Raw genomic sequence first — 12,803 nt, 5'->3', positions numbered from 1 at the left:
TACTAACCCACCCTGTCCTGGCTCCTTGCTATACCAATCAGTGTGTTGTCTGCTTACAATACTTGCCAGGAAGACGCAGATTAAACTTGTTAACGTTTTGTGCCATGCTTGAATTTCTGGTTTCTGCATTGATCATCCCAGGTGGCCTCCAGCTCTATTCAATGCATCCAAACCTGGCTTTCCCCTCAGCGTTACCCTTCTCAACAGGATCTACAGCTGCTAGATGTGACAGGAAACGAACAATAGACGCGGTTGTCAATAACGTGTTTGACTCTGCAACACACACCTGGTTTGTTTGCTTCTGCTGCTCCACTATCCTTTCCCAAAGCAGTTATCCCATTATCCTTCTAGCTAGTGGGGGAGGGGTTAGTATTCATCTTAACCATGTGCAGCAGAGAGCTGAAATTTTGCTTTCATTAAATCAAGTTTTTAGACTTTTCCGCTAAAGAAAACAATGCAGTGCCTCCGACAGCCTTTGTCCACAGAGTCACAGAATTTTCCTGTTCTTGGCAGGCTTTTAATGTGGATCATATTCACAAGATCCCCAGCGCTGACTCTCACTGCACAAAATGGGAATTGGGCTTATTCAAGCTGCTCGAACGAGGATTGTGGATGGTACTGGAGCCTTCCAGCTGCACAAGCGTGGAAAGCTTCTGCTATGTTTCTTATTATTAGAAAGTCTGAATGGTCAAAGCAACCATTCTATAGGTAGGTGGTATTTTTAGAGGTGACATAAGCAGATGGCTGGTTAGTGTGCAAAACCGCCACCGTGACAAACAGGACATGGGTTAACATACAATCATTTTAAGATTTCTTCTGTTAAATTTTTTTGCTTAAGGATCCTCATTGTGGTATTCATTCCGCTCCATGGTGACAGCCTGGATTGTTAACCTACCAGTTAAACTATAAAGCCTGTATCTTTTCCTGCAGGCACTTAGGGCCCAAACCAACATCCGCTGAAGTCAACTGGAAGCTTTCCATTCAGTTTGAATCCGGTTGTTAGGGAGGGTTTCTTACACTACTCTCCTCACTGAGATATCTGAGCACCTGTTGAAGTCACAGAGGCAAAGGGGATGGAATACAGGATGGACACGGGGAGGAGTAAGATGGTATTTACCACTAAAGTGGATGATACACTAAGGAATTGTACTGCAATGGCAGAGAGCGAGACCGAGCTGTAACTGACCTAGCCTTAAGTGGTGCATGGGGCTTATGCTAACTGAAATCCTCAAAACAGAATGCAAGTGAGTCATAGGTAGTGGCTAGGACTTAAGTTAGCCCTGTGCATAGAGAATAATTGCAACTCATCTGTATCATGATTTTCACTTACTCACAAATGAGACACTCTTCCCAACTAGTCCATGTACTTTGTTCATCGCCACCATCTTAAAATGGTAGTGTTCATACTTGAAGAGGAGGGAAAGCACTTTATACCCATAATTCTCTTATTGCATCTTTATCATCTTTCTGGATATCTTTCATTGAGATACAGCGGGTGTTTGTTTGGGCTGTGTTGAAACATCAAAAAATAAACATTTAAATAATTTTTAGAAAGGCTAAATGGATCCATTGTCAATCCAGCTGAAATCACAATTTCCTAAAGACCTCACACTAACAGCCACAGAAAAGGGGGTGATTGCTGCCCTTGTATCCATATTAAAATCCTTCAGACAGGCCGTTTATTGTTCCCGTCACAACTTTCCAAATTAAACCAAGAATTTGATTACACAGTAGCTACTGAAAACAGATTTTTTTCCCTTCTTTCCACAAGCAACTAAACAGTGATGTGTGATGAATACAACATCAGATGTTTCTATTAAACTTAGCTCTCCATCAGCTTCCATAGTGACATAAATATGCAATGACATTGCATTTGGTTTATTTTTAAAGACCTGGAATATTAGGTCTGAAGTAAAATTACACCTATCTCATATTACCAGGGAACAAAAAGCCATTGTATCTATGTGTATGGCAACTGCTTGTTTTAATCAGAGACTACAACTAGAAAAAATACTTCAGTATCGTTCAGTTTTTGAATGCGAGAGCCTTATTCATAAAGCATCTTAGAGCTCTATTCATGACTGATAAATATTGATCTTGTGTAAATTACATGAGGGTCATGTGAATTTTTCCTGGACAACTTGAACAAAAATTCCCCCTTTGTGCAGGGCATAAGTCACCATGTATTATGGGCTGGGTAGCACAGAAGTTAGATGGGGAAAAAAAAGAACACACTGGTAAGTCATGTAGAGCCTAAAACTGCCCTCCCCGAGCTTGGCCTGAGAAAGGAGTGCTTTTAGCACATTCCTCTGCTAATGTAGCTTCATTCCCTATGGCACATCTACTAATGCAGTAGTTCTCAACCAGGGTACACATACCCTTGGGGGTACACAGAGGTCTTCCTGGGAGTACATCAACTCATCTAGATCAGTGTTTCTCAACCTGGTGGGACAGGTGGGGGGGGGAGGGATGAGGGGTTCACAAGCTCAGGGCAATTGCCTGGGGGCCCCACACCACAGAAGGCTGCATGAAGCTAAGTTACATGCTTCAGCCCTGGGCAGCGGGGCTTGGGTTTCAGACTCCTGATAGGGGTACAGTAGTCTGGAAAGGTCGAGACCAATATACCAGTGCATTATCTAGGCTGGTGTTAAGTATCCTGTCTCATGTGGCCAAAGAATTATTTTGCATCTCTGCTAGGAGGGTTGCCAATATAGCTACACTGGCAAACCCTTTCCAGTGGAGACAAGGCCGGAGATGAAATTCTAATATAATCACCAGACTCCAAGAGCTGGGGCCTTAGATATGGGCCAATAGTGCCTACACCTTAAGCTGGCCCTGCCACCATTCTTCCCCAGGAATAGCTTTCTACAATCCAAAGAAGGAGAGTCAGATGCCAAGACTACACAGTCAATCTAACCAACATGGAAAGTGCCCAGGGTAACATGCTGGCAGATGAAGTCCTTGAGTCCACTAATCAATGACGAGCTCTTCTCCCATGCATAGGCGATTAATTCTGCACAGAGTTTTACCGAAGCAAACGTCACATTTAGGACTAATGTATTATTATCAGGCTGCAAAGCCCCTTTGTTTTCTTGAGCTTTGGGGGGATGTTTTTGATCCCCATTTCTTGAAGCAGCACATGGGATTGGTTCATTTTATTTGGAGACAGCTCTGGGAATGGGGGAAGAGGAGGAAGACATTGGCTGGGATATTTATTGGGCATTACCACGCAGAGACTAAAAAATGTGTTGCACTAAAATCTATGTTGAGCATAAAAAGTGCCCATGTATAGCAACAAAGACCAGCAGTACAAAAATAGATATTATCTATGCTCTAATGCTGTGAACTTTTGAATTCCAGTGCAAGTTTAGTTACTTTCTCCCCAAGTTGTCCTCTTTCTTTCTGGAACACACCAAAATGTCACTCTGGACTTAGACATGAATAAAAGGAAAGATGGGGGGGGAAATATTTAGTTCAGAATCAGAAATGAAAAGTCCAGTGGCCAATACAGATGCTCAATACCAAAATCTTACACATTTCCATTAACAGTAGGGAAACTTGGAAAGGCTGGGTTTGGATGAACACTCAGAAGCTTATCAGAACTTTTTGCAAAGCTCCTAAATTGCTAAAATTGAGCTTCAAACCAAAAGGAGCACAGGCTGCCTCGGAGGGTGCCAGTGCTACTTATACTGGTTGCAGTTGGACTGGAAAGCCCGTGCAAGCCCTGAGAAAAAGGACATGGGCCTGATGCAAAACTCACTAATCAGAGACTTTCCATTAACTTTACCGGGCATTGGATCAAATGCCAAGTGCATAAAACTCTATTTTGATTTAAAGTTAACCAAACTTTTCCAAGGCTTAATATGAGTTTTGCTTTGCGGAAAAGAATTCGTGCGGATTTTCTTTTTGTGGGGTGGGTGGGTTGGGGAAATAATTCATCTTATCCATCCATCCCTGCTTTCCATACAAAGCAAGAGAGGGAGTGCAGGATAATGGAGATCAACTTTTCCAAGCCCCTAAAACATATCTGAGGGGAAAAAAATAGTATTAAAAATGATTTAATGTTTGACAGATTGACAGCAACTGGCTTAGCTTGTATATACTTTGCTACAGCAAGACTGCTTCCTCTGCACTGTATCTATTTGAGTTCTTTACGAGCCTGTTCTGTCTATATAATCTTCCTGCAAAGATACTGTATTTGAGTTGGAAGGTAGGGTAAGAGAAAGATTCCCACTAGACTAATGTCAACATACTGAATGATGTCAGACATGTGCTCATTGTAGAACTGCCTCTCACAAGATGATGTGCAAAGGGAAACACTAGCTGTCTTTGCTCAGGAAACATCTGGTGGATACTTCAATTCTCAAGCAGGTCACTGGCTGTTTTATAATTTAGTGGAACAGAAAAGTGTGGGAAGACAGGGGTATAGCCCACTGATATTATTCTGCCTAGTGGGCAGCTACAGATTTAAAAAAAAAAAAAATAGATGTGAGGAAATGTCCTCCCTTTTACTGCTTCTCCGGGGACTTGCTCACTGTCACAGCATACAGTCACATTTTCTAGCTTGCAATGGAAAACCTATACTGTTTACAAACTAAAAGCAGCTGCAATGGGACAGTAAGGTTATCTGTGCAGTAGCGGGGGAAGGAATCTGGAGACTTCCAAGATAGCATTCATGCAGAAGGAGTCCACCAGTTAAAAGAAGATAGCTAGGAGACCTAAGATCAACTAGCCAGGAAACACTGCAGGAGAAAAGAATATTTTAGAACTTTTCAACAATGGGATTTCACCATCTCCTTCCCTCTATAACTGGACGCCACAGCTTTCACACTCAAATGAAGTCAAGCAAGCAGTTGATCCAATCCTCATTAATATCTCCTGGCCACCCTCACCATTACTTTCCCCTGTGTTAGAATTATATATTTTTTTTATATATACACACACAGGTCAGTGATGGGCTACTCTGTTTAAGCTGAGCATAATCTTCTCTTCAGCCAGCACAAGCTTGCTTCCCGCTGTATACAAGAAAAGTTAACAGTCCGGTCTGCTACTGTACTGCAAATATCAGCTTTCTGAGTTTCTTCCTACCACAGAGCCACTAACAGATGCCAGATCATCAAAACTTCAGACACTGTCTTTGCTTTCCCCACCTCTAACAGAAAATTGGAGGAAGAGAAGCACCAGATAAATATGAAGGCGAGGCTTTACCAGCAGGCAAATCAACAGCTCTATATTAAAATGATTATTGAAGAGACAGTTTTGTGGAGACTGGTTAATGCTGGAAGTGAAACTTGGTGGCCTCACTTTGCAATCATGTGCACAGGTTTTCCGGTTTTGATCCGCCCAGAGCAAGTCAGGTCAGGTCAGGTTCTCACCACTGTCCCAGTTTCATCTGGAGTCTCGACCAATACATTCGAAGTCAAACTCCATCTGGTATATGAAACCATTGTCTCTTTTGTTCTTTACACAGCAATATGAAGGCACACACAAGCCTGCACAGCTTAGTTACAAACATGCTGCTGATCCGACTGGTTTGGGTAGCTCCTAAATCACAGAACACAATGAGCACCACAAAAGTGGTCTCAAGCTATTTAAAGGGATATTACAGGAACAAATATGAGTCAGGAATTTCAGTTTTCATTGCAGACATTTCACACCACTTTTGCTAATGGCTGTATGGATATTTAGGAAGAGGCCTGAGCTGGGAGATGTCTGTAACATCCATTTTAGCTAAGGATTTCTAGGCTGCTCTAAATTCCACTGTATGTAGTAATGAGAAATACAAATGCAAACATCAAAGAGAGAGGAAAAACAAACAAACAGTCTCCCCCCCCCCCCAACCCCATAGTTTAGTACAGTACTTTGTCTTCTGCCAACTCAAGTGTAAGCTTATCTATCAAATATTTGGGGCTGGATATACAAATTAGGGAAATGGATCAAGACTCCTGCTGTGGGATAGGAAAATGAAGATTTTTAGGGGAGAGTCACTTCCATTTAAAGAGTGGCAACCAGTATTTAGAACTGAATTCTGTGAATATCCATCACAGGGGAATTGGCCATAAGCAGCAGTATTATCCTGAACTGCTTTGAATATAGGTATTAACAGGCACCTTACAAGATGGCCTCCCAGTTGCCCTGTACTGCAGCTGTGCAACTCATTACAACGAATGGGAATCACACCCCTAACGCCCATGTACCTTTCACATTGAAAGCTCGAGTGAGCCAGTTTTCCCACCCTTTCCCTGTCCTTACTACCATTGCTTGCACTGGAGAAAGTTGCAGCATGTCTAGTGGCTATGGACCTGTAGTAGCACCCAGGAGACCTGGGTTCTATTCCTTGCTCTGGGACCGTGGGGAAATCATTTCACCTCTCTCTGTGCCTGCATTTCCCCTCTGTCATCTAAATAGACGCTTTAAGAAGGAACTGTCTACAGTACTAGACGCTGTCCAAACCAACTCCTTAAGTGCTGTGTAATTCAATTTCATGACCTTAAGGTCAATACAATACCTGCTGGGAAGACTACACCAGTATGTTGGTATGATCCTGACTCATGTGATCGGTGAAATGGCCATTTCCACTACAGCAGCCTGGAACATCCTCTCCTCCCACTCCTTATGTGGATAGCCTCCTTTTGGTGCTAGATCAAACTTTTTCCATCATTCTCCTGTTGCTTCCTCTTCATTTGCATCTTGTCACCTCAGGGAGGCAAAAAGGAATGCGGACCTAAGGGTGTGTCTACACTGCTGTCAGAGGTGGGATTAATTCTAGCGTGGGTATGCCTGCCTGAGAGGCAATCTCCTGCTCAAAATCAGAGTGAACATGCAGCGGCATGGACGGTACAAGCCCACTGGGAACTCTGGTACTTATGCACATTGGTAACCTGTGCCGCTCCATCTTCACTACTATTTATTAGTGTGCTAACTAGATTAAAGCAAGCTCTGGCAGACCTACTGGAGCAGTAGTCACACCTTCAATTGCCGTGCAGACATACCCTATGTTACACCTACAACATTTACGGATGCACTTGTGCATGCAATACCTCTTGCCACAGCTAGAGGGCTAGCTGCACCTCTGCCCGTTTATGTCAATCCTGCAGCCTATACCTCTCCTGGGGTGGAATTCCACAATTCTCCCACTCCTCGACCGGACCCTGGGCTGCTGCACTCTGTGGATCAATTATGTTCACCCAACAGGTCCAACTGAGTTCAGACCTCTGCAGTTCTTCCCTTCGGGAATCTGCGACAGTGACCACCCAGCCATCTTAAAACCAAAGTATTGGTTATTTTAGCAGTAGGAACAAAGCATGGAGAGGAGGTTTTAAAAAAAAAAAAAAAAAAAAAAAAAAAAAAAAAAAAAAAAAAAAGACAAACACATAGACTTATCTTACTAAAAAGCTGATCATCCCCTGATGGTAACCTAGGCAGGCTAACTTCTTCAGATGCCCCAGCCGATGCCTCTCTCTCAGCCTGGATCCCCAACCTCTTTTCTCCCTCCCAAGAGGGCGCTCCTTTTTAAACTGCTATAGTATCTGTTATTCTATGGTCCTGGGCAAAACCAGTCCTGGATACTCAGCAAGAGGCCAAGCCAGAGGCCTCAAAGCCAATGGCTCTGCGATTGTCCCTGAACATCCCTCATGTATTTGCTGAGAGGCGGCTGCTATCTTGAGCCATTCACTTCCTGCGTGTTTTCCCTTGCAGACCCTGTATTAAGCTAATTCAATAGATTCATGCAGTAAATGTCCCATTAACCAGCTCAACACACAGTATTCAGACGCGGCAGAGTAGCGCCACAGCCATCATAGCTGCATTCATAGGAGCAATTGGGCACAACAGGCAGCCAGTTCTCTCTTTATTTATTAAAGCCAGTAGATGTGTACTCCCCTTGCTAACCAGAACAGAAAGACCTGAGTGAACACTCCAAATCAGCCTTCTCTTTGGAGTTCCTGGCTTTCCTAAGCTTGCTTTTGAACAATTTATTAAGACCACACCACTGCTGTGCATTTAATACCTTAGTACATGGTCTCATTATGGGAATTATGTAACTGAAATTGCAGAGGAGGTTGGAGAACACATACACTAGACCCCAGGTTTCTCTGTCAAACTCCCACTGTTTGCTACAATAGGTACAGAAGTGTCAAATGACCCTTCTCTTTCATGAAGTATTTATTTCACTTCATTACCTTAGAACCAGAGGAAAAATGTAGAAAAGCTACAAGCCTGAGGAAATAATATAAAGGATGGAGTGTGGAACTTAAATCTCTCTATAAAACAGATGAACACAATCAGCAGCATAGCACATTGTTTTAGCAGGAAACAACCTTGCAGACACTAAGGGCCGTTCTGTCTATTTGCATGCACAGCGATCACTGGAGACAGAGGTATACTGAAGTGTATCACCGCCTTTCATAGACCTTGTTACATAACGCGGGAACAAGGGGACACTTGATAAAAATTAAAGGGAATAAAAGGTTTAGTGCTTTATGAACTGAACAGTCAAGCTGTGAAATTTAGCGACACCGGAGGTAGAGACATACTGTGGATTTTAAAACGACTCAGAAATTGTATGACCTTTAAATACCATTGGGAACAGGTCAAGCCTGGATAATAAGGGTAATCAAGTCTTATGCTTCAACGAAAGATGGTTTTCTGCAAGGGGAAGGACTTTATTGTGCAGAATTGCTCAGTGCTAGATGCATTATGGTTTTTGTTTTTTTTATTTTTAAATCTTCCTCTGAAGACAAAGCTATTGGCCCCATCCAGAAGCAAGATTGAGGCTAAATGATCCAGAGATCTGATTTCAAAGGGTAAATTGAATATTCCAAAGTTATGCACACAACAGCATAGACCCTTTAAATGTCTTAACCACTTTCCTATGTTACGTGCACATCACAAATAAGGCACACATTAATAAAACACACCACTGATTACTTTTTCCTTCCCTGTGTATGGTAAAGTACTTAGCAACATTTGAAATGAAGCAACAGTTTTGAAGGCAGCAGCATTTTAAATTAATACCCTTCCCACCCACCCCCTCCAAACACACACACACACACACACACACAGTTCTGTAAAAACCTAAAGCAAAACTCCTACAATGCTGTTTTCTCCTTACAGCAGTGCTATGAGTAAATTGTTTATTTCAAAGCCTCCTGCAGTATGCATGAAGCACACTGAGATACAGTCTGAAGAACTAGAGGAGATTTCTTATATATTATTTAGGCTCCTAATGTTATACAGTTACTGAAGTGCCACCAGAGATAAATATATAGGATCTCACCAGTTTCCTCCTTGAGTCTTTGTGAGATGAGCAGGGAAAGTTTCAGTTCATTATAAATTAAATTCTATGAATCTGTGATTAAGGCCAGAAGAGACCATTACCTCATCATTTAGTCTGACTTGGATAAAAACCCAGGCCATAGAATTTCACCACGGAATTCCTGCCTCAAGCCCTTATCTTGTGATGTATTTATTTATTTATTTTTACTAGTCATACCACTGTATGCAAAGATTTTTTGCAAAATTAATTCCTGGAGTACAAGTCATTGTATGCAGCAAATTGTATCTGTAAATGAAAATAAGGCTGATGCTCTCCTATAATCATGTGACTGATTCAGATAGTTTGAGTAATATAATGCAAAGTGAATGATGTTTTAATGAGCTCAAAATGCTGCATTTTACCTATGTTATAGTTACCAAAAAGGTGGAAAAAATTAATTAGTGGCCTTCAGAGTTTCCATACGCTCCATTGAGGGCACAGAGATGGTTTACAGCCACCTTTGTCCATGTCCCTGTGCAGTGCCTTTGAGAGGCCCAGCACAGAATTTCAGTCATGCAACATCATGTTTATTATGGTGGGGCCTAATCGCCAACCAAGAATGGGACCCCATTGTGCTAGGCACTGTACAGACACAGACAGTCCCTGCTGTGAAAAACTTACACTCTAAATAGACAAGACAAATGCAGGGTGGGAGAGAAATGGGCAGAACGAACAAGCCGAGTGAACAATAGGAGGGTGGAAAACATCATGTTAGTTTGATTTTTGGGTGGGTTCACTTGGGCAGGGATAAGCTGAATGGAAAAAAGGGAAGGAGGCTGAGGGGGCCAGGGTAGGAGAAATATGGGATGAGAGGGGCTTGTGTGAAGTGAAGCTGAGGTGGAGACTGTGAGGGAGGTGGAGGGAGAGGATTAGAGCAAAGCAGCCAATCAGCACAGGGCAGAGAAAGCCCAATCAAAACTGGATCAATATTCCTATCAGTGGGTCAAATTAGTTACTAGTGTATCTGCACTGACTTAAGTCTAGAGAGACGTGAACTTTGCTATATGCTGCCACGTGTGTCCAAATAACCTTCAAGCCTGTTAACTTGCAAAACAAAATGTATCAAAGGCACCAGTTAGACTGATGGAGTAACTGTTTACAAAACCAGGGACAGATTCTCAGCTGGGATAAATTTGCTGCTTTACAGCACCTGAGAATCAGTTCCAATATATTTTATATTATGGCATTTTCAGCTTTGTCTAGTGGAGAAGTATCTGAAGTCATAGCTGATAAGGATTACTGTTTACAACTTTAAAAAAAAAAATCAAGCAGATTAATCAATTTACTCACGCCTTTCAAAAAAAGTCAGTGTTCATGCTGAAGTGCAATTGATGATCTGCCATGCCCATTAGACAGCATTAATATGGCTACATGTGCAAACCATTAAAGGAGCAAAAACTTTATAGCAAAGATTTTTTTAAAAAGCTACTCGTACAAATCTGTAATCGCAAGATTTCGTTTTTAATTCATCAACCAACTACCATTCAGAGCACATAAGGTATAAAGGCAAATAACTTATATCATGACTTTTATATACAGAAATGCTGATAGGTCTGGTTAGTTATGGAGAAGCTTTGCCATTTCACTGAAGGCTGTGCGTCTGGCTACATTAACAGCATGGGCTATGTCCCTGAGATCATCACCTTTGTGAAAGTGTTTTCCCTCCATATTCTCCCCAAACAGACACACCCACATGGAGGCGCTGCACGTGATTTTTTTCCTCTTTTACTGGGATTTCTTAAGTTATAGTATCAGCTGGAAAGTTTGGTTCTTGGCCTTCTCTCCGTGTATCAGACTTGGAAACATGAGCTAGCCTTAAGCCAGCCATTGATCTCCATGTCAGGATCAAGAATGAGGAAGCAGAACCTTAACATTAGTCCCCAGCATGACATTTAGGAGATCCCCTGATAACGTCTGATATTGGGACAGTCCTAAGAGGATTTTAAGTTATAGTAGATATCTGAGCTGTGTTTCCTCACAGAACTCTTCCAGGTAAGGGCTTGATAGGCTTTTAGTACGCTAATTGGTTTTCATTAGAGCAGAACAAGGAACTGACTCATTCGGTCTTATTTCATCATAACTTTACTTATTACATGAACGTCTCTTCCAGCCTCCCCTCAACTAAGTGGATGTGTCAAAAAGCACAAACTATTAGACATGATAGATGCAAAGATGCCAGTATTGGGACTTAGCCCAATGCCTGTTTAAATGCAATTGAAAGACTTGATCATAGCAAAACTCTTAATTATACCCTGTAATAGCAGGAGTCCCAGTGCGGGCTGCAGATTATTTATCAACACATAGCAAATATCCTCCACGTGCACATCCTGGTTACTGGCCAGACATTTCTGATCAATGAGTCTCAGCTCTGAATAAATACAGGATAAAATTTAGGAAAAGGAGGGATAAAGAAACATACTTAAGATCATGGAAAGTATCCACTGCATTAGACTTGAGAGCGCCTTCAAGAGGCATCCAGTTTTGGCAGAAGGACTTTATTAGCAAGGCAACACCTGCCAGAACTGGTTACCTAATGTGTACAGAGACCTGATTCACCACAAGAATCAAAATTTACTTTAAAAAGCTGCCATTTTAGAGTATTCTCCTCCAACAAGGAGTAACAGGCTCTACTCTCTGTTGAAGATTTAACATAAGCCGGAGTTCCCCTAATGGACTTATGGTAGAAAGCATACAGAATATGAGCAGAAGGGAAATGGGATAAAAAGGAAGGAAACCATTTGAAAAGCAGGTAATAATTGCATCAGCAGTTGAAGCAAGGATGGCCAGCTATCTAGCTGAAGAGCACAACAGATGGCAAATGAAAAAATAAAGGCTCGACAACTTTGAAGGCATACGCCAATGGAACCTAACTATAATGGAGTAGTAGATCTCAGGAGGTAATTTCATCCAACAATTTTTTCACAATAGTAGTCCTTGGAAGCATCCAATTTTGGGAATCAAATCAAACAATTCAGAGAGAGAGACTCGAAGCAGCAACTCAGGTTTTCTTGCAATAATTAAGGCAAGCCTTCTGCAGGTCTTTGAGGAAAGCAGGTACTCCACTCTGTTTTGGGGAGAAAAAAAAAATGTGTACAGTGGTTATTTTCTGATGATGCTGGTCAAAGACACTGCAGACAAAAGCTGTATATAGACTCCATTTTACACTACAAATATTTCAAGAGATAACAGAAGACAGTGCTTCCAACAAAAATTAAATTTACTACAAAGCAGTAAATTCTGTATTTGTTCTTAGAACATCACACTGTATTTCAGGAGTTTGCAAACGTTACTAAATCGGTCTGCTCGTACTTTGAAACATGAGGGTGTCTGTCCACAGTGGTGCAGAAACAACTCTGATGAGTTTAGCATCAAGAGTGAGCTTTCTTGAGGTGTGGGGGAAGGAAGAGTTAAAGAGACAGTAAAAGAAGAGACCGCTATCAGAATGGAGGCCTGAAAGACAAGACAGTAGAGTGGCCAAGAGGGAAGA

At 41.9% G+C, this 12,803-nt stretch overlaps 1 protein-coding gene across 4 annotated transcripts in view; it reads right to left on the bottom strand.

Moving 5' to 3' along the window:
* Positions 1-12,803, bottom strand: part of PCTP (phosphatidylcholine transfer protein) — a 108,279-nt gene that overhangs the window by 74,175 nt on the left and 21,301 nt on the right. Inside the window, exon 6 of one of the 4 annotated variants that reach the window (XM_005282809.5) lies at positions 10,759-12,380. The exons of the other annotated variants lie outside the window; for them this stretch is intronic. Coding sequence (XP_005282866.1) covers positions 12,315-12,380 — 66 coding nt within the window. The 3' untranslated portion in view covers positions 10,759-12,314. Of the gene's footprint in view, positions 1-10,758; positions 12,381-12,803 lie in introns of those variants that run through there. 4 annotated transcript variants of the gene reach the window in all.

This window comes from Chrysemys picta, chromosome 12 (genome assembly GCF_011386835.1).
Source record: "Chrysemys picta bellii isolate R12L10 chromosome 12, ASM1138683v2, whole genome shotgun sequence".
NCBI lineage: Eukaryota > Metazoa > Chordata > Testudines > Emydidae > Chrysemys > Chrysemys picta.
Note: the sequence above shows the minus strand (reverse complement) of the source record. Positions and strands in the feature narration are given on the sequence as shown.